The sequence below is a fragment of the Chroicocephalus ridibundus genome, chromosome 2, assembly GCF_963924245.1.
Source record: "Chroicocephalus ridibundus chromosome 2, bChrRid1.1, whole genome shotgun sequence".
Lineage (NCBI taxonomy): Eukaryota > Metazoa > Chordata > Aves > Charadriiformes > Laridae > Chroicocephalus > Chroicocephalus ridibundus.
In genome coordinates, this window is record NC_086285.1 from 102,511,104 (window position 1) to 102,533,645 (window position 22,542).

The 22,542-nt window shown below is 40.3% G+C and overlaps 1 protein-coding gene across 2 annotated transcripts; it reads right to left on the reverse strand.

Annotated features, from left to right (window-relative positions):
• Positions 1-234: 234 nt before the first annotated feature.
• Positions 235-21,406, reverse strand: SLC39A6 (solute carrier family 39 member 6). 2 transcript variants are annotated; one of them, XM_063326330.1, is made up of 10 exons: positions 21,307-21,406; positions 19,541-20,265; positions 18,077-18,257; positions 17,621-17,790; positions 16,137-16,349; positions 14,423-14,492; positions 12,737-13,114; positions 7,560-7,640; positions 5,345-5,535; positions 235-4,774 (listed from the first exon to the last, which is right to left on the reverse strand). In XM_063326330.1, the coding sequence occupies exons 2-10, from the start codon at positions 20,255-20,257 to the stop codon at positions 4,622-4,624; spliced, it is 2,154 nt and encodes a 717-aa protein (XP_063182400.1). In that variant the 5' UTR covers positions 20,258-20,265; positions 21,307-21,406; the 3' UTR covers positions 235-4,621. The 2 variants fall into 2 exon arrangements, with proteins under 2 accessions (XP_063182400.1, XP_063182399.1); XM_063326329.1 differs by having other exon boundaries at positions 21,222-21,382.
• Between the last annotated feature and the right edge of the window lie 1,136 nt (positions 21,407-22,542).

Genomic DNA, 22,542 nt, shown 5'->3' on the forward strand with positions numbered 1-22,542 from the left:
TAAACTACTTTTGGTTTCAAGAGCTTTTATTTCGGGTAACAGGAGGGCAAGGGCTGTTCTATGGCAAAATCCTTCCTTCAGCCCCCACCCGAGTGCATGGGGAAGCAATTCTAGTACCAGGCAGTCATTTTTACTAGCTGCAAATAAATATAATTTTTCATATTTAATTTTTTTTTTTTTGGCCACAACTACATCACTGAAGAAAACACTCCAAACGCAGCATTTGGTCCACTGGTTTATTTTCTGTAGCACACAGCCATACAGTAACAGCCACAGTGGTCATACATGGACCACAACAGTATTTTCAACACACATTAAAACATCTTTTTGTCTCTTGCTTGTGGCAAACAGAATGACCCCGTTTTTTCCACAGAAATTTTAATTACGCCGGTCTCCGGTTCAGGCAGCAGGAGAGCTGCTGCAAATTCCACATTAGCCTTGACTGTATTTAAAATAAATGTAACTCAGCTGGGACCCCACAAGAGCTTGGGCATCACCCTGAGGTGCCCTGGCCACAACGGGGCAGGGAAACCCTCCCGGTACCGGCACCTGAACCCTCCCCCGAGAACTTCCACACCTTTGTTTTGAGTCTTGCTGCACACAGCAACTTCACGCACCACCTTCTCCGTACAAATTCAGGCCAGAACCTTTAGAAGAACACCTTACAAAGAAAATAACTTTGATTCCAGCATTGTTTGCCTACTCTGCTTACCTGCATCTAGCACAGGCATTAAATAAGGCAGCTGTAACAGCATATAAAATTAAGGTCTGTACCTTAATTAAGGTACAGATGGATACAAGAAACAGACACACTTCCATTTATCAGCTGAAATAGCCAGGCATCTTACAAACGGCTGCAGAAAAACATACACGTAAAAAGAAAGGGCTGCTCAGAGGCTCTGCCCCGTCAGTTTGCCAAATCAGGAGTATTCCGCATCACAACAGATGCAGATTCTACTTTATAAGGCTGACAAATTAAGAAAACAAACTGAACAAAAAAACCCAAGGCGTTGTCATCTTGCTGCTACAAACCTACAGCAGGTTTTCTCAGTTACTAGTTTGGGCAGCTGTCCATCACAGACAACTCTCCATCAAAGATTAAAGAGCAGTGAATGGGTGGGATACGCTTGTGTCTACCTTATCCACCCATTTCTGCCCACATGCTCTAAAGGCAAGTTATTTTTCAGGTTGTTACATTAGCAACATGTTTTGATATGCACATTATTTTAATGTCAGTTGATTACATCAAAAGCTAGCCAAGAACTGACTGAAACTTGTAGACCTATCTCCATCATTTAGTCATCTATCTTAAAAACCTCTTTGGCAAACACGCCTGCTGCCTATTTCACACCTGCCACCTGGACAAGGAAAGCCCAGCTGAACAAGCAGCTATTAAAAACTAGTAAAAAACTCAAAATGAAGTGAGCTGGGACCCATCCAAGTCCAAAATCCCCCATGACCAAAGAGATGGAGCACACCCAACTTGTGGAAGGGCTGAGGGTGCAGGACAGAAGGTGAAGAGACCCACAGGCTAAAGCCCATGGAATTTATGGTGGTTTACCAGCCCCCAGGTATACACAGTGCCCAAGCCCTACAAAACCCACTAGGATTCAGTGAGGTCGCATCTCAGACATTGGATTTCAGCAGGACAGAGCTATGATGAGAGGTTTGGAGGGAAGGAGGGGGTAAAGCCCTACTGACGTTTTTTTGCCCAGGAACTCATCTTCGCCATGAGGAGCAGTTCAGGAGCACGAACTGAGGCACATGGGCTCCAGCGGTGACCAGCATCGTTACGCCCAGCAAAGGCAAGACTCATTTAAAGAGGACAGGGCAAGTCAGACCCCTCCAAAGGGCAACACATTCAGCTGCAACAGAGAAACATCAGGAAGAGATCTCCAGAGGAAAAGCAGCCACGTTTTTGAGAGATCTGGAATGAGATGGGATAGCCAAGATGGGAGGTCAGTACAGGAAAAGGCAGTTGTCAAGGCATGAAAAATTCAGTTTTGACAGGTTTAGTGCATGTGTTTGTGTTGGGGTGGAGCTGAACTTCCTATTTTTCTAAAGAAAGCAGTGACAAGCACACACCAGAAACAGAACAGCTTTCGACGAGTCAAAGATTCTGGTATTCAAGCAAAGGAAAGATGAATCACAGAATGGTTCGGGTTGGAAGGGACCTTAAAGATCATCTAGTTCCAACCCCCCTGCCAGAAGATCAGCAGCTGGGTGTTAGCCATGTTTTAGCTACAAGAATCAGGAAACAGTCACAACACAGGTAAGGGCAGAAGTGTCATAGGAATTTAGATAATTAAAAAAATAAATAGAAGTTATCACCTCTTCAGAGACATAGAAGCAATGGGTAGATATATATGAAAATCATCATACTCACAGATACTACAAATTCAAGTTTGGGAACACTGGAATACAACTGCTGTAATAAAGTAAAAAAAAAAAAAAAAGCACAGGATGGATGATCAAGGAGATGGTATGAAAATTCCGCAGATGGCTGTTGTACCGTGGCGTGACTCTTCTGCACCTCAAGCTGAAGAACTCCTCTGGCAGACTGCATCTGCTCTTTGTTCAGAGGCGTGCTTCTAACAAGAGTCCAGATGCTTCATCAAAATGCAACAGCATATAACAAAGGAAACGCTAAGTGTAAAGTGCTCGATGAAGGGAAGGAATGCACCCACCAACATTTTGTCAGTGTTCTTGTTAGAGATGAAATCCCAGCACTGCAGTAGTTTCTAGTGATGGAAAGTAAATCAGGGAGAGGAAAATGAGTGCTCACAAGAGAGAATGCTGCCGTTCTCTCCAAACAACTGCTCACCAAGCGAAGAGAGATACAGGTTCCTACACATGCAGATCTGGGGGAGCTGGTAAGACCCCACCACAGCTCTGTGCTCCCCTCAGGATGCATTCGCAGAGCTGAAGGACATACGCCTTTCTCTACTGGACTTCAGAGGAGGCAAGGAACAGGATTTCGTCACTGTGGAAAGCAGATCAAAGCTCAATCTTGTTAACCTGAGGAAAGACTGAAGGAGGAAGAAAAGCTAGTATTCCAGCAGCTGCAAAAACTCCTGCCATCTACATTTAACTAGTAAAAAAAAACCCAAAACCCACAAACCTCAATTCATTCCAAACTTCTGTTTCTGAGGTGATACAGTAGTTTTGCCTTTCTGACAGACTGTTTTAACCTGTCAGACATGGTATTATGAAACACTCCCTCTTTGCTCAAGCTTTTTATTCAGCTGCTGACATGAAGCAGTGGTAAAGTTGAATCAGAAATAATATCTAATTAGTTTATTTCTGGGATTTTTTTTTAAAGCTAGGTAGTTAAGGTAGCATAATTCTGTTACTTACTCATTATATAGAAGTTGTTTAATGTTCACCATTCCTGAAAATGCAGAATTTATTTATTTTGCCATTGTCTTTTTCATCCTTCTCCTTCCTTCAGTTACTTTCACAGTGGTTAAATTATTAAGACTGTAAGCTCGAAGTACATACTTACATATACACTTACAGTTAGCCTTAACATGCTGCTTCCCTATGAATGCTGTCAAAGAAATTTTGCTATTTCGGATTTCTCAGCTTTCGTTGTTGCAAAGAGTGCAACTGTTTTGCAAGCACAGGTTTGTGTGCAAATCAGACTGAACTAGAAGTAGTCAGCTCTCCCACTCAGCTCATTTCCCAAATTAAATCAACACTTTACTTAAGGAAATTGTTGTAGCAAGTGACTGTTTGTCTCAGCCTGTAACACGCCTTGCCTTGATACCAAACAGACTTTAATATACCTTTGCCGTTTCAGGCAGCATAAGTGGGATATAGGACTACTTTAAAAGTCTTTTTGATGGAATTTATGTATATTAGAGCTCGAGCTATGCTTTTACAATCTAACAGCTGTACTTCTGTTGCTGATTTTGAGAAATCGGTGAAGAGCAACTCACATCAGAAAGGGTGAAACAAGTAAAAACATTTGGTGCAAACACTTAAAACAGAATTTCACAAGAATTCGTTTGAAGTAGAAACCAACTGGAATAAGACACAGAGAAAGCACAAGCTACTGAGAGAAGAACCATCGCAAAAAGGATGGAGTGGACTCATCTGCCACTCTGTGTAAACTAGATGGACGCAGAAGAGTAGTTCCTACCAATATAAACATGTGCTACGCATCACACGTCTTTTTCTTGTTTTACACCGCTCACTGTGCTCTGTATCCACTGATTTTAATTGCGCTAAAATAAAAAAAACCAACACTGTAGTTTTATTTCTTTAAACCAACAAAACCATTGAAGTAAAAAAAAGTTACATATAATTACATACAGTACATAAATTTACTACAAAAAACCCCCAACCCCCCAGACAATACTCCTTTAATAGATTTGGCACTTTCACCATGTTTAACTAAGTACAACTTTCCACAGTACCATACGCAATGCTAAACCCTAAATGCAAAAAAAACCTTACAGTGTCCAGTTCTACTGGGAAGAAGGGATGGAGGGACACAACAAAGCACACCAATAAAAATATCTAGTCTATATCAAACGTACCTCTCCACTAGGGAATTGAATAGGAAAAAACCTACCACTTATAATTTAACACCAAGCTGTCTTTCTGGCAACCAGGATTACAGGTTTATGCTGAATACAATCTTATGTTCAAATACGGAGATAAGCAGCATTATCCCAAAACCCAACAGAATCCCAGCGTTCTGTAACAGGAAGTATCCCCAGCGGCTACATCCATGATCACTGGCATCATTGTGGAGCATTTCAGGCACCTAAACAAACAAGAAAGCATTAAATGCCTTCAAAATAAACAGTTACTTCAAAACCAAGTCCTTCAACCACGAGGCATGAAGTAGCAGAGTCCTACTCCTCTGCTCTTTCCTGGTGACTGCACTAATTACGTATCACTCAACATGAACAACATTATCAGAGCCTACTTCCATATTTAGAAACAGAGGGAATCTGTAATGTTCTAATTACTGTTTTCATGATAATTATGCTGATGTCTTAATCATATCCTGAGTAAATTGCTGTCTTATTTACCAACTGGTTTAATCAAACCACACCAGGAATTTTATTCTTAAGATGGTTAAGCTTTCACTGCTTTGTACTTCTGTACAAACAGTCTTCTGCCTCTGTTTAACAACTAAGGGAGAAACAATCTCTGTTCCTACACGAATCGAAATAAAAGCCATCTTCCACCGCATACTCATCAGCCCCTTCAAGCACAGAAAAAGTTAACTGAGGCAGAAAAGATGGAAGAATTTATTTTGAGATCAACATAAAATTAGCATTAATTGTTAAACTATGTTAAATAAATTCAAGTAGGTCTAGCCACTTACCATATCCACAAGCGCCACGTACATGAACAAGCCAGCAGTAAGTGCAAATATCCACATGGAAACATTGTCTGCATAATGACCGATAAGAATCCCGGTCGCCATTCCAAGGTAGGCCAGCATAGCGGACAGAGCATTGTAAAGCACAGCTTGCTTGACAGTCATACCGGCTTTTAGAAGTACAGCGAAATCTCCTACAACAGGGAAGAAAACAAAACAAAGTTTTCATCCTCAGGTAACTGTTGCAGTATTCATGAGTTCTCCTCTTACTTACAGGATTACTGAGCTATTTTTATGCTGTCGTCTGCCTTATTTTTTTCCTTTATAAAATCAGAAATCACCAGGGAGCAGAAAAATTAAAAAGTGCACATGAAGAACAACACATCAGCAAACATTGCAAGTTTCTATGCTTAAAGTCTTAGGACTTTTGGAAGAAGCAGCTTTTAGTGTAGTTTGCATTTAAGCCAACACTGTAAAATCCTGCAGTACCCAACATGCATGAGCATTCTAAACAAGTTTCTCAAGCAAAATATTCCCACTTAATTGCATAAAGCAATGGCGATGAGTCCATTTATTATCCTGTAACTGCTCTTTGTACTTTAAGTCTAGCTGTTTCATAAATTTAGAAATGATTTCTTTATTAATTTCTGTAAATGATCCTTAACATCTTATTGTCACTTGAAGGAATGATAGACTATCACACAGAAACTGGTTTTCCATCATTCAGAATAGATTTTTTTGTTGTTTAGATAAACTAGATCTAAACCAGAGTAAAATAATATAAGCTTATTATTTGGAAATAAAATGGATTCTACATAAAAATGTAGGTTATCTCCAATTAAAGTAAACAAAAGCAATCTTCAAAGCTGAGTGGAATAATTTGTTACAACAGCTTTTCCCACAAGATACCGCAATTAAGATGAACTGGCATGTTACAAACATTGTTGAGCATTAACAACAGAATGATCCAATTTTATTCCCAGATAACTCCAGCTACTCCCATTTATTTCAGTATTTCTATGCCACTTCATGTCCTCTGTTAAAGAAAGCATTTCTATCAAGTTTTCTGTGCTGATTAAAAAAGCATGATTTAAATCTTAAGAGGTTATTCTTGCTTCCAAAACCAATGGAATATTTGAGTCTAAAATTATCAGATTCATAACATGAATTTAGTATATTTGTACTAACAACATTTAGTACATGTAATTAACGAAAGTTCAACGGTTTCCGTGGAATTAATATTAAGGTGAACAAGACTCAGTTCCCTCCCATGTCATAAAACCAGGTAGCTTTTCTCCAGAGTAATGTATTTCCGTATAACATTATTTGTACGGACAGACAAATATATCAAACTGTTTAATAAATGGTTTGATGCATACACATACTGGTTTACAAGCTCCATTTAATGAAATTGAACATTCTACTTTCTAGGGAATTAAACCTTAAGAAGTGCAAGCAAACTGTTCTTTCCTCATTCTATATGCCAGGTATGACTGTGGTCACGACAGCTACAAAAGAAGAAATACCAGTTGCACATTCAAAATGATGCGACAATTGGAAAGATCAGCTCCATTCCACGTTAAACTAAGCAGCTACGTCCTGTTCTCACAAGCTGCCCTGGAAAAGGGCAAAATACTACGATGTAAGACGTGCATTCCCATGAGAAATTATTGCCATGAACTTAAATCCCTTGAGTTTGGAAGACAAACTATTTCTAGGAAAGCTTTCTAAGCAGTTCCAAGTTTAAATTTAGAGCTACAGCAGTTCTTTGCAAGACTTAATGAAAATGCAGCAAATGTTACGCGGAAAAGAGTTCGACTAATCGTGACCTTCCTTTTAACAGCACTAACACAAGAATAAAATTAAACAGCGATGTGAGAGGAGCAAATTCCAACATGCACCCTCCTGCAATTCACAATTTATATTCCTAAGGAGAATAAAAACTACAACCGAACTATACAGAACAAGTTGTAAGTAACTGCAAGAGCACTAAGTTTTAAACAAAGTATCTGAAATGTTTGGATTTTTTTAAAGGAAGATTAATTAAATTAATAAATAAAACAGTCTTTAAATAAGTTAAAAGTATTCTTGAGTAGACAACCTCGCACAGATGAAGTTTTCTGATCAAGTTTTATTGTGCCACTGAATAAAATCACTTATAATTTCTCCAAAGCGCACCTGTAAGTACCTGCAGCATATGGAAATATTGGGATCTTACCTAGCTCATGAGGTAATTCATGGCAAAATACAGCCACGGAAGTGCTTAAACCACTAGATAACCCTTCAGTGAAGGCTGCTCCTATGAAGAGACAGGGGAAAAGAAAAAAAAACCAAAACCAACATTACTGCATATTCAGACATCAAGTGCAGAAGCATTGTTGCACATCCTTGTACCAGATTAGGACATACTCTAGTTTCACTCAAATTTTTTCTTATGCTTCTGGAAACATTTACATTTTAACTGGACATTTTTTGTTTATGATTCATAAGTACCAAAATCAGAAGCAACACAGAATCCCCCAATTAAAGCAAACAAGATTTCACTATCTTATTTCTGAATTAGGCCCAATCCCTTTCAGCAACACAACCGTTCCAAAAAAATGCAATAAGTGCAAATACACTGTCAGAAAAGACTTTTTTTTTTTTTTTTTAAGATACAAAGGGAAGAAGGCAGCTCAACTGCCTCCGAGAGTCAGGCACTGGAAAAAGGGACGCCAATTCAACAGTAAGAGAGGCTTTAGTCACGTGAAGTCAGAAGTGAAAGACTGAGTTCTAGACAGCTTGCACGTAAGAGAACTATCATACTTTTAAGCGGAGCAGAAAAAACCAACACAAAACCCCCTTAAACTACTCCAACAGTCCTCATCTTTCTTGTTTTCTCCACTCCTTCTGTTGCTTGCTATTTTTCTCATTTGACAGCAGCTCGGGAAGAAGCAGCGCGCAGCAGGGCTGAGGAGCTGAACCACAGCTCATACACAGTATGGGAGGTCCCCACCTGCATGGAGAGACTCACCAAGGGGTGCAGCAGAACCATATCCAGCTTCTTCTTCAGCTGCTACCAGGAGCATGCCGGCAAACAAGATGCTGACAATAAGCAGTCAAAGAGGCATGAGGCCATGTCACAGTAGTTGGCACGCAAGGAACCCAGGAGTACTGGTCACAGAGGAAAAGCTACAATGGTGATGAGACCACAGGAGACAAGCCCTTCTCTCTGCTGGTGTCACCAGCCCCACTACTCCAGCAGCCCCTACCCAGATGTAACTCTTGAGGGTGGACATGGCTGTCCAGGTCATCTGAAAGAAGCCACGGATGCTCCTCCCTGCAGCGACAGCAACAGCAACCTTACCTCTGGGGCACAGGCTGCAGCACCCCGTGAAGAAGATGCAAGAAGCAGCAGCCAGCAGGCATCTTTGGATGAGAGATAGTGAACAGGGGATTAAGAGGGTCTTCAGGGAAGGTTCTACATAAAAAAGAGCCCAAGCCCCTTCAGAACTAAAAAGGAAGGCAGGACCAAAGCAGCACTGAACAGGAAACATGAACTCCCAGATGGATAAAATTTGAAAATAGTGAAGCCCAGCAACAGAAAGAACCCTCCGTCCCCACTTGCAGCTGCTAATCTAAAGAACGTGGTCATGACCCTGGCAACGCTGGTGGGACTGTTCCTGGGATTCTCTGTCAACTTCGAGGTGTCCCAGTTCAAGGTGGATATGAATAGTGTCCAACAGAGGTCTACAGCATAAGGCCCGAAAGCTTGAGGAAGCCAGGTATATTTAACCTCCCTCTCCACCAGACTAAGAGGTGGTCTAACAGCAGCTTATAAGTACCTTTAGTGCAGTCACAAATACAAAGAAGCCTAACTCTTCAAAGTAGTGACAGATGACACAACAGAGGGAGAGACTGCAAATCACAACTTGGGAGCTTTGGGATGGACATAAAATAAAACTTTCCTTATTAAGAGACAGTAGTGCAACACTAGAAGAGGCCAGACACAGATGTGGGGTAATTTCCCCACCTGCGGGGGTTTCCAAGGCTTGGCCATACAAAGCCATGACTGATCCAATCTAGCGTTCCCAAGAGCTGTTTCAAGCAGAGGGTTCAGCTAGATGACCTCTAGAGGTCCTCGTTTCTATGATTCTATTTGCAAAGTCCAATTCAGAGATGCACAGCACGCAAGACGAAAGCTATTTTGACTTAAGCCCTCAGCAGGAGTGTTTTCCACTGCACTCCAAAACATTCAGTCAAGGAGCCTAGGCAGTAATTAACAGGTAAATCACAGGAGTGATTTGCGACTTGAGTAGCAAAAGAGGTTATCAGTGAACACTATCAATCTTTTCTAGGCATCAGTCTGCTTCCCCTACATCCAAACACTGCTTTATAGTTTTGAAGTCAGATTTTGAGACAGACAGGATAGCGACAGTTATCGCCTACTAAGGCAGGAGAATTCATCAGCATTCAATCGGGCTTCAGTTTCTGAGGAGACCAGATAAGTAGAGGAAGGCAGAAGGTAATTACCTTCTCTCATGCCTCAATAATCTACGAGTTCCTCTGTATTACTGTCTCTATGAAATGTTTTCCCAGTCTTACCACTTAGAGGAAAACTAAAAATACAAGAATCCAGCTTAATCACACATGGTAGATCTAATTTTGCGACCATAAAACCTGACTGCTTTGCAAAGTACCTGGGTGGCTGATATGGCTGTATACCGTACAGATACACAGCAAGCAAAGTACAGGCTTAAATAACAGGAATATCTATTTTTACTTTTCACTGCTAAAAAGACGTCTTGAAACATCAACAAATTGAAGACTACATTAATGTGTCTGGTATTATCCCCTCTCAAGAAGAAGATTTAATGGTGTCATGATATCTTAAAATATACTTTTAAGACATCATTTATCAAAAAAAGAGCTAACGAAAAAATACATACACAAGATAAGCGTAAAAATAAGGGTTCTGCACTTTAGTTGAAGCTACACAGAAAAGTTCAAATCACAAAAGAGCATTTTGTACAAATTAGTCAGCTGCAACTGTTCCATGCTTTAATAAAAAAAAAATAAGCAGTTTTAAATCTTATTCCTACATAACTAGCACAACAGATTTGAGGAAAATTATGAATAACAGATCACATGAAATGAACTTCAGTGAAGGGTTACTCTGGCTAAAGCTATTTTCACAGAAGCATTCACAACTTCATTTAAATACAGGTAAATTACTATACAAGTACATCATCAAATTGATGTTTTTCCATAATACTTTTGAGCACATCCAGAACTGAAGGAACCACACATTTCCATTAGCCTGAACAAGCTACACAGCAGGACTTCTAAAAGCTATTGCTCTCATTTGTTCAATGCGCCTTTATTAGCCTTCCTTATACTTTTCCCTTCATAACTATAAAGTCATAGCTTCTTCCAAAATCTCCCTAATGCTAAGAGGTAATTGATTCTGCATGTCATTTGTATGCAAATCCTCCTCCTTCTATCACATTTTCACTACTGATCTGCTTGGAAATTTACATTCCGTGCTTCAACTTTCATCAAAAATGAGATTAAATCAGAAGGTCTCTTTTCACATTATACTTTGAATTGACTGAATCTGAACAACTCTAAGTACTGCTGTGAGAAAAAAAAAATAGTTATTACTGGGTTTTCTCCTCAAACAAGAATGAACTTGTTTCTACAATAAGACTTACAGAAAGACTGATACTGCTGAACTGACCTCAGTATGCTATACAATCTAGAAATGAATCCAATACCTGTGAAAATTAGTCTTAAATACTAAAGTCAAGATTACAAAGGACGAGCACAAGAACTGAGGATTACTGATTTGACTTCACTTTCTGTAACTTACTTTAACCTTTTAAATTTAAGACACCCATAGTCTAGCTCTTCTAGAAAAAAAAGAGGGGAGTTCCCAAACCTGACCTCCAAGCCAGAAGTCCAAAACATAATATTCAATCTGTTATCTTTGTGATAAAGAAATATTTTCACTGAAGCATTGTCCAAAAAGACTGAACAACTGCAACGTGTAACAAACAGGGACACGAACAAAAAAGGAACAAAAAGCTAAGTGTTCTGATTACATGTAAAATAACTGTTTATACTGGTTTAAATTAAAAAACAAAACAAGCAACTACACCACAAAAAAAAATGGACTATTATACTCAATTTTAAGAATAAGATTTTGAGTAGAGTATGATTGGTGTTTAAGAAACTAAGTTTTTTTAAATACTTTTCCAAGAAGAGTCACTGAGCCTGTTTTGAGATTGAGTACAGCACCCCGAGTATCTGAAGGAATCTACTTATGCTACACTCCTTTAATTGATGTAGACACTCTTAATCCAAAAATCTGAATAAAGGCAACATATAGTGACTTTATTGGTATCTTCTCTGTGACTCATATTTCTGAGAGTTAATAGCTAACTTATGTCCTATTAATTAATGCCCTATTTGCACATTCCTAGGATACAAAAAGCAGCACAGACCTTCTCTGGAAGGTTAGTGCAAGCACTAGGAAGAACTGGAATGCTGCTCTTTAGTGGACGGTAAGATCTGAGAATCTGGATGTGACGTGACTGCTACGCAAAAGCATATAAGCACCTTAGGGAACACAACGTCTTGTACCAAATTCATTTTACAGTAAAAATGAATGCATGCCTACCTCCCACAGCACAAAAAAAAACCAAACAAAAACCCCACGTATATATTGGCCAATCCATTTGTATAATCTTCAGGCTAAAGCAGACTGAAACCAGGGTGCCATCTTCCTACTCACCAACGCTCTGGGGAAACTTATACATGATGTGTAGCCCAGGGCCCAGTATACGCAAAGCCGGATGTGCAAAGTGTATAACCTGACCTTGCTGCATTAACAAGCAAAGGCGGAAAGAAAAAGAAATAAAGAAGCCAATGATACCAATGGCCTGACTGGAGTGGAAAACGCACAGTTATTTTGTATGTGACCAAAATGACAGGCTTATCTTGAAAAATAAAAAAAAAAAAAAAAAAGACCACTTGCAGGCATTGAAATACGAAGTCAGATCAAAGCCCTAAATATTGTTTTATAAGCCTAGCTTTAGTTTTGAAAAATGTTAGCTTTAACATCGTTGAAAGTAGAAAAATAATCAAAGTTTATAGATTTCCTAAAGAAACATAGCTCCAAGTACATAATTTCTGGTTCATTTGTCACTAATCTTCAGGTTGTTAAACTGGAGACTTTTCTCATTCATTTAGAGCTGCTATCAGATAAAAGTTTAGGCTTCAATGATCCACCACTAATTAGTTACATTCCTAACGAAGAGATAAGTGAGATAAGAGATAAAGAGATAAGCGACAGCAAAAAGACTTCGCTGTCCTCACATATAACAAAGCTGCCGCATCCAAGCTAACACTTACCGATTGCTAGGCCGTCACTAAAATTGTGCAGTCCATCTCCCATAATCACCATCCATGCCAGAGTTGCTATCCCTGCATCCTTCAGTTCTTCACGCGAGTAGCGCTGACTGTGACTGTGGGGATGATGGTTCTGATGATGGTGGTGATGCAGAATATGATGGTAGTCATGATGATGATGACTAAGATGATCTGTCTGCCCTAGAGTATCGTGTAAGTGAGAATGACATTTGTTTCTACAGCCCCTGGATACATATTCATTGTCGACCTCTTCTTGATGAGAATGAGCTATCATCACTTCTTCTTCTTCTTGTACAGTTGGCTGCTGAGAAATGAAGGGCGATGGATCTTGCGAGTCTGTCCCTAGATAGCCCTCAGGACCTGTTACAAAAACCCAGAGTATAATATTATATATTTTTAAAATCACCTAGGAAGCAAAAATAGAATTAACAAGTTGAACAAGTGATGCAGTAAAGAAGAAACAAGTAAGTCTAGAAGCTGAGACTGACACCCCAGCATCTTATACCAGAAGTTTTTTTCCCAGGGGTTTCCACAACTTTTTTCTTTAATCAGATTCTGAGGTAATTCCCAATATTTCAAAATACTAAAAGCTTTTAGTTTCTGTCCCTTACAACTGAAGCAGCCCCCAAGTTATGGGCACAAATGCCTCCTAAAAGGTAAAAAAGCTTTTAAACTAAGACCAGTACAATTTAAACACAACATCATAAGGCTCTATGTCCCAACTTCACAGCACAAATGCTGTTAGTTCAATTGCTTCAGAAAGACAAAGTGTCTGGAAAGCATATGCCATTTAGCCATCTTAGGGCTGAAGATTAAGAATGCAGAAGAGGATTACTTTACAGATAGTTTTGGAAACTCCTGTATTTCATATAAATACAGGAGCTTAAGTTTGAACTGAAAGATAAACACACAAAATTAAAGTCATCACAGACCATGAAACGTCCTCATATAAACATCAGTCACATACTAAGGTTAGTTATTTTAAGTCCTAAAACTTGATAAATTCTTCCCCTGCAATTAAATGAACAAATATACTTCTTTTTTCTGCATTACTGACACCTCTTTCATGAGTTATAAAATTATTCTGAAAAACTGAATGCTTTTTAGCTACAAGAGCTAATAAGTATCTAGAGAGGTGTGTTTTGGCTTACAGTAATGACCACATGATCATTTACAGTCCAAATACCTCAACTAACCTCTAGAATTTTAGATTATCAGCCTTATAAATAAATAAATACTCAAACTAACAAAATTCAGACTTAAAATACACAGAAATCTAAATAATGAATCACTCGTATAACATCTAACATTCTAAAGAGAAGTGCCAGTAGAAGAGCCAGTAGGTACAGCTGTATTTGCAACAGGCACAGTCAGAAGCGCTTCACAGAATGACTTCAACTCCTGCTAAGTCCAGAACTAAAAGGCTTAAGGTTTCAAAACTGAACTCACTACTTCCATCCTATCGATTCTTTTTAAAGGAAAGCAGCAAATAGAGATAGTCCTCTATGCATCAATGCACAGACAGGTTTTGTTTCAAAAAGAATTCAAGTAGGTAGTGATCCAACCTACAGTAAGAAGGAGATCTATGAGCTGCCATCACTCAGATGGGTTTTTTTTTTAAACTGTGTTACCACAAAGTAACAGCTGTGCAACATTACTGAGACTTACGATCATCTGCGTCTAACTTTTCTTCATTTGCTGAAAACTTCTTACTTTCTCCATCATCTTCATTTTTTTTCTTATTTCAAAAGAAAATACTGTAGTTATGAATATTTTACTTACTTTTCAGCATATACATGAGCAACATTATATTAACAACATTTATCTAGCCTGCACAGAAAGAGGGTAATAACATGGAAGCCATGCAAAGAGTGCAGCAGAGGAATATTAGAAACTTAGCTAAGTACAACGTGACAACAAAGATCCCTCACGCTTCATAGGAGGAAGAAAACCCCCAAAAGAAAACAAACCCCTACACATAAATACCCCACATTTTTGCATGAGGAATTAGCAGAGGGGTTTCCTCTGAGAAGCAAGGTGCATCAAATACTGAGTAGAAGTTATTCCACTAATTCTTTTCCATTTTAATGTGTCAGTATGATCTGATTATTTTTTTTCTAGGGTACTGAAGGAAAACCAAGTAAAATCTCCAGTCGTTGCTCACTAATTAATGTCTGTATCACAACAATTTACAATCAGTGACTCAGTATCTAGAAGTGCATAATTAGTCTAACAGGAAATTTATTCCCAGTGGCTGAGATAAGGACACAGAAGAAACGTGCTTTGCTTAGAACTCTTCATGTCCTCTCCTGGCCAATAAATTTAACTAGACTAGAGATAAGGAAAGCGATCCTGTTGCTCACAGTTAGCGTAGCTTCAGTATAAACCCCACCAACACAACCTCCTGTGACCAAAGTCAAAAAGCTTAGATGGCGTCTGCTCTGAGACCGCTGCCTTAATGACCAATTTAATCATAAAACTAAACAAAGATTGCCAGTCATTGTGGTTGCCTAGAAATTAACTATTTTTAAGCTAAGTAATTAGTAGTTTACTAACTTTCTTCAAGCAGAGCTTAAGATATCGCCAGCTTTTACAGTATTTTTTTACTGAGTCAACTTCTACATCAATGTTTATTCCTGGCTACAGAAGTCTTTAAAGAACTCAGTTACTGATAATTGGCAAGTTACCAACATTTACAACCTGCCAAATTCAGTTACTATTTACCTTCCACATAAAAAACAGCACAGTAATCTGAAAGCTGTATTGCTCTTCTTTTTAGGGGCCGAGAAGGGAAAGAAGAGAGTGGCTTGGCAGACTGTATTTCCAAATGGAGCGCTATCTAACGAAGTCACTTTCTACAGTGTAGCTGGATGCTTATTTATGCAAGCACTTATTTCCACTCTTACCCATTTTGTGCAAGTGCCCCCTCAACAGGGGCACAATAACTGTATGAGGCTATCTTATTTCATCCAGTACAAGAATTAAAATAACAATAAAACCAGTTCAGATAGTCAGTTACATAATTGCCTTGAGATGTCAGGAAGTCAATAATGAACAGTAACTTCTTAAATTACTGTTAAAACAAAGGGTGCAATTGGATGTTTGCTTATTAAACAATTGACTGTGGTGTCAAGCCTATACTACATGTCTGGTTAAGGTAATAGCCCAGAGCTCCTCCATAACAGGATCACAGAAAAAAAGTTATCACGTAGTTTAAAAGTATACGTGTCACTAATATAAGTGAAATTATAACAGTAATGAACTCAGAAATCACTATTAAATCCAGACAGATATAAAAAAAAACACTTTTCTGAGTATCACAAAAGTGTATTCAGAAATGATCATGCAATACCATATAGCTTCAAAATAATAGTTTCTCTACCTTTTTCTTCTTGTCTTTAAACTGCTTTATTAAAGTGATCAAATGCTCCACTAGAAACATAAAATACAAGCCTCCAAGTGCTGTAAGTCCCTTCCATGTAGAATCGAGGTAAGCACTCTCCTCTGTACTTTGAAAAACAAGATGTGTGTACATAGAGCCTTTGTTTTGTTCAAGCAGAGGTTTTTCGTGGTGATGGTGGTGGTTTCCATGAGACTGAGAGGGAGAAACAAATGGGGAAAGTCATTATATTCAAAAGAACTGACAACGTAAGAAACTTAGAACGTATTCTTCACATTCTAAGCCCAGACTTAGCAATTTTCATAGGGTAAATGCTCTGGATACAAACTCAAAAAATTACGAAGAAATCTGCTGACAGGAAGAAACATTGTAAGGACTGAGAGTAGACCTGGTATTCATCCTCCCACTGCAGCTACGTGCGTACTGCTCAATACAAGATGTACAACTGCCCCCACAAAAACTCCTAACACCATCAAGGAAACTACATTGTAAGTAGTAGCCACAGCCAGCACATTGATGACTTTCCCATCTAAGACAGCTCAGAGACTTCAAATACCTTTTTCTACAAGGAACGTAGCAGTAATTTCCTTTTTTAAAGGAAGTCTGACATTCTTCCCCTCCTCACTGGCTACTGATGCATTCAGAATCAAAAAAGCTTCTGGGACACCTCACTCTCACGTTTACATTTACATAACCCTCACATAGCAAATACAAAATTAACTGAAAGGAAAGAGAAGAACCTGATAAATTACAGGCAGGGCTCAGAAACCACCACAGAATCTGCAGTCCTTTTTATCCATCTTATCTGAAAGCTGGAACAAGTTACCTTTGCAGGGGGGTGTGGGGAGCAGGGCAGTGGGAATGTCTGTTTAAGAGCTTCAGGAAAGATAGAAATTTAGTAATCATAGTCCAGTTTCATTGTCCATATTACATAATAGCAATATGTAACCCCAAAGTCTATCAAGTAATGTTTTCACAGGACTTCAGAAATGCTTGATTCTGATCAAGAAATTACAATGGATAAGCAATCAACATAAGTGGCCCATAACAGAAAATAGTGGAATATCTATTCCACATTTAAAGTGTACAATTTCTGCTATCTATAAAGTTCATTGAAGTGGAAAAAGAAAATAGAGAGGCAACATTGCAATAAGTGACTAGAAACATTTATAAAAAATTATTGCATGCAAGGAACAATGAGTGATTTAGCAGCATATATGACTAAGAACAAGAAATAGATTGAGGGATAACGGTGTCAAGTTCTTACACTGTAAGGACTGTAAAATGAATAATACAAGCAGTTCCAAATGGGAAACCTTTCCATCAAATGATCTACCTTACAGGGTTGAAAAATGACTCACCAAATAGATATTAATTAATAGGGATTAAAATTATCACTAAGAAGTACAGACAGATGTCAAATTCTCTGCTTTGAGATAATGAATAAAACAGTAATTAATACTTACATGTGGAAGGAGATGTAAGAAAGCATCTCCACTCAAAGTCCCCACAGCCAATGCCACAAGGAAACTTAGAAGAAATTTGAAAAATACGCGATTCATCAGCGGTACCAATATAACACCCAATAAGGAAAGAAAACTAATGACGGAGATGGATATAAAGCCACCAATCCAAGCTGGGGGAAAAAAAAAAACAAAAAAGAAAAAAGTAACAAGAATAAATAACAGCTGTATGAGATTTTGTTTGCTTAAAATTCCTGTTATCAAACGCTCCTGATCATTAAATTAATTGGATGTTAACAATTAGTATGCCACAAAGATTTCTCTCTAGATGTGGTCAAGTGCCAAAAGACTATTATAAACTTCTTTCAATTTGCAATATGTTAATATGTTTCTCAAATTTATAACCAACATAACTCGGGTTCCAGTAAGCTTTTATTCCATGTTAGAAAACCAACCTACCTATTTGCAGAGAGTAACCTTTTGGAGGAGTTTCAGCTTTTTCACTAGTTGCATGGACTATGCAGTATTTGCCATCGATCTGATTAATAAGAGCTGGACAGAGGTAACTAAATTCTGTAGCAGTCAACAATACCTGAGTGCTTATCCCATGCGACTGCATCAGTTTTGACGCACTGGAGCACTGTGGAAAGACACACGTGTTAAAGACTAACCAGAACCAAAATAGCATGATATATCTCAAGAGGACTGCACATCCCATTTTAATTGAATTGCAGTGGCGCCACATGAAAACAGGTGTATCAATGGTAATCAAAAACTGTCAGTAAAACAATTAAGAACTGTACCTCCATCGTGCTTCTGGCCCAGAAAGCTAGTTTGGGAGTCCTGGCAGAATGATGCATAATTATCACTCATTCTGAGCACAAGGGGGTCAGATGCTTTGCTGTGCAAAGTTTTAGAGGCACTCAGTTTTAAAGGCCATATAAGGAAGTAGTAGCAAAGTTGAATACCTTTTTATAGAAGTGATTACTATGGGAAGTCTTGTACAGAACGTGTTGTGCATGCCCTTCCTCCAGTAAAGAGTTCCCCACTGTACAACATACAGACTTGCTGGGTTTAAATACCAGTACTACTTCTGCTTTGACTGTGCAGAACACAGTAACAACTTGTAAATTCAGCACCAATGTTCACACACTACCCAGCACCCACTCTGAATTACCTGGCATGGCTACATACGTTAAGACCCCAGAGGGACACTTGCGTTTTAAAGCTTTTAATGGAGAAGGATCTGACTGGGTAAGAAAACTGTCTGCAACACAACTATAGACTTCATCAGCACTATTTTTTACTAGTTTAAAGTAACAAATAACATTTTGCATCAACCTTTTTTACAGTTGGTCTTTACATACAATCTTAAAGAAGATGGGGAGGGAGAGGGTTGAAGAAGAAGGAGCCAGGTACTTCCCTGTAGTTCTACACTATCTGCCACGGAATTATCTAACACTTGTGAGGCAGCTTTGATAAGAATGATGGTATTTTAACTAGATTTTTTTTTTCCCCTCACTTTCACCACATTATTACGAAGACAAGACAGATTCTGGCTTTAAGGCAGAACAGCAAGTTTTTAATTTGAAGTGGTTTTCGTTTTTAGTAATATTTAAAAACAATATATAAATAATATCTATATAAACCCAAGTGTATGTTTATATTTAATGAAAGTACATATTTCTTTTTAGGAAAAATTAAAACTAGATTGTATATATATTTTCTCTGGAACTTGTGAACATAACACAACATTCCTTCAAAATGTTACGTTTCAAAGAAAGTTGTTTGTGTGTGTTTTGCTGTGAGTACCGTTATACCACAAAGCTTGTACCAACTTATATGATAAGCATCTGACAAATAAGCCATAACAACATTCCCAGTGGATCTTGACTCCCAAGAATACAACAGAATCAGTCTCACCTCTTGGGTATTTTGGTGTTTCAGTTTAGAATACAGGTAACTTCCTCTTTCTGATTCCTTTGGAGAAGTATGAGATTCATTTGCTTTGCTATTAGCAAGCCAGCTTGCATTGCTGCCACCTGTGACATTAACAGCATTAGAGCTGGTCAGACCTAAACGACCAACCGGCTTGACTTCTCCAGGTTGCGTATTCTGTAATTCAGAGCGGCCACCTGCAGGGGCGGTGATGATAGATGTCGTTATTTCATTAACAGCGTTCTTGCTGCGTACAAAGTTCTGCTGACGTTCTATGTTTTCTACTTTATGAGGTTCCTTTGAGTGACTGTTCCTGTGGTCTTTGTTAGCGTCAGATTCATGGTTTGGACAAACAGTCTTCTCAGAGTTTTTACTCAACGAAACGTGATTATGATGGTGATGATCATGGTCATGATCATGGTCTATTTTAATCCGTTTCATTTTATCTATACCTATGTTCTGGAGCAGTTTTCTAAATCCTTCCATCGACAGAGAGTTATTTTCTCCATAACGATGAAAAAGTTCTTGAAGGTGTAACTTCTGTATTAATCCTGCCAAGTCAGTATTAATGCCAGCTGCCTTTTTTGGAAAAGTTCTCTCTAACGTATGTGCAACAGTAGCTGTCTCCACTCCATGATGGTAACTTTCACACAGTAGTATGGAAAATGATACAAGGAAAGTGACCGATACTGTACTCTCCATTGTGGCTTCTTTAGCAGCAAGAAGATGTAGGGAAAAAAAAAAAAAGGACACTTAAGTTTGCATAAAACTCATCACCTTTCCTCTATAGTAAATGTTCATAATTAGCTTAAACAAAAAAGAAAACCAACGACCAAAAAAATCCCTGCTCAAAGTATCAATGCAGTAAGAGAAGTGCCATTTAAGCTTCTTTACACATTCAGCATTTTTCCTAGATGCACCAGGAGATGAAGCTGCATACCACAGTGATGTCACTGCCTGTAAACACCCCTCCAGGTGTAAAGGGGTAAGCTTACCTTTGTTTAGCTTGGCCTGAATCAGTTTTCTAACACAATCTAAACAATGAGAGCATCCTCAAGGGTGCAAAAACTGAGTTCTAGGTTATGCTTTTCTTGTGTTTAAAAGAAGCCTTATAATTTCACTCTTAGCAAGCAGTAAGTACTATAAATTACATGTTCCCCCTTGAAAAATCAAAGTTCCAAGTCTTCCATCACTGGATTTTCCAGAGCTCTTTGTGCAGCTCCACAAAAAGTGGTTTTTATGCTGTTAAGTTCTGTCTGTGTTTTAACGAGGTAGGCAGACCACTGGTGCGGGCCAAGTGCTCACAAGCTTGAAGTTTTTGCATTTTATTCCATAAGCACTCTAGCAGGGCTATGAATTAACCAATACTTCGGCTGCATGCAGGACTCTGCCCGAGGGCTGCCTCAGCCCCTTTTCCAGGGAGGCACAGAGAACAGAACGCAGAGAACGCCATAGTTTCCGAGAAGATTAAAGCCAGCCTTAAAACCCCGGCACCACCCCGGCACCTCCCCGGCACCCACGGCGGCACGAGTGATGGCGCCCCCGTCGCAAACCCCATCGGCGGGAGGCGGCCTCCCCAAAGACCCGCGCTCCCCACAGCGCCGAGGCTGCCGCCGGGCCCGGCCCCCAGCCAGCACCAGGAGGGAGGGGCGGCCCCAGCCCTTACCAGGCCCCGCCTCACCCGGCGGCGGCTCCAGCGGCCCCAGCCCACCCGTGAGGCGCACACGCCCGCCGCGGCGGGAGGAGATTACCTGGCCCGCCGCTGGGACGGGCCCTGCCGCCGCTGGCCGGACACTTCCACTTCTCCTTCTCCCGCCGCCCACGCGCGCTAACGGCTCCCCGCCCCCTTCCCTTTCCTCTTCCGGGTACGGTGGCCGCCACGCGTCTCTCCGGCGACCAACGGGGAGGCGGCGCGGGTGTCACGTGGGGACGGCGGCGCGCGTGGCGGCTTCGACGGCGGCCCAGGCGCCTGTGGAGGCGGCGCGGCGGGAAGGCCTCGCCGCTCCCCTCTCCGTCTGCCGCCGCCCCTCGCAGCGCCGGTGCCCCGCGGGAGGGGGCGGTGGGCGCTGCTCCGGGGGTCTGTAGGGGCCGCCCAGCCCAGCCCAGCCCAGCCCAGCCCGCCCCAGGCGGGGATTGGCCTTTGCCCGGAGGGGCCCAGGAGGAACCGTGTCAGCCGGGGAAGGGCAAAGCGGGTGAGAGTCAGCGACAGGGAGGAGGTGGCCCGGGAAGAGAGCTGCATCCCGAGCGGGTCCTTGTTTCCGAAAACACTGAGATTTGGCTTTAACGTCCTTCGGAAGGTGGCATTTCAGTGGGAGGTGTTAAATGCTCCCCAGAGAGTTACTGATTTTAAGTAGATGAGAGTCAGAGCAATACTTTCCCAAAACACAGGCCGTGCTGGGTTTGGAGCTGTGGTTGAGGTGAACACACTCTAGGCATCCCTTAGAGCCTTGGAAAGGAGGTGGCATGAGGACTGCCAGTCTTGAAAAGAGTGCGCAGGTGGGGTGTGGGCATGCAAGGACAGCAAGTGAACTGACCGGTTGTAAATAAGAGGTGCAGGTAAATGGAAAGCGATGTCGTTTTTTGATGACCTCTGCTAGGGTATTGCAGTGAGCGCTGTTTGGGTGAACCTGTCATTGTAATTAAGGATCTGGCAGAAGAAAACTGCACTTCATGCATGAGTGAACAAAGAGACAATAAGAAAGGACTGAGACCTTGGAGAAAGGCTTGAAACTTGCTGAAAACTTGTTACCTTCTTCTGACTAGCCGTTCTGTATTCTTCAAGTGTTGCTTTGCTGTGCCACTTTTCTGAACTGGCCATGACCCCATGACTGCTATGTGTCCCACGCATAGGCTCACTTGTGTTTCCTCTTTCTTCCTTCACCAATTCCAGAGTTTTACTTTCTACCATCATGTCGATTAATACTGCTAGTACAGTGGGTGCAGTTCTGCTTGCCCGTCCCAGCTGGCTTTGGAATGGCTCTCTCTTG

Bases quoted from the DNA above. Each gene is read 5' to 3' on its own strand.
- SLC39A6 (XM_063326330.1), bottom strand. From the start codon at position 20,257: ATGGAGAGTACAGTATCGGTCACTTTCCTTGTATCATTTTCCATACTA. The intron at 16,350-17,620 runs GTAAGTATTAAT...TCTCCCTCTCAG, and splicing joins TCTTACATCTCCTTCCACAT to TCTCATGGAAACCACCACCA. The intron at 7,641-12,736 runs GTAAGTGTTAGC...GTCTCTTCATAG, and splicing joins TAGTGACGGCCTAGCAATCG to GAGCAGCCTTCACTGAAGGG.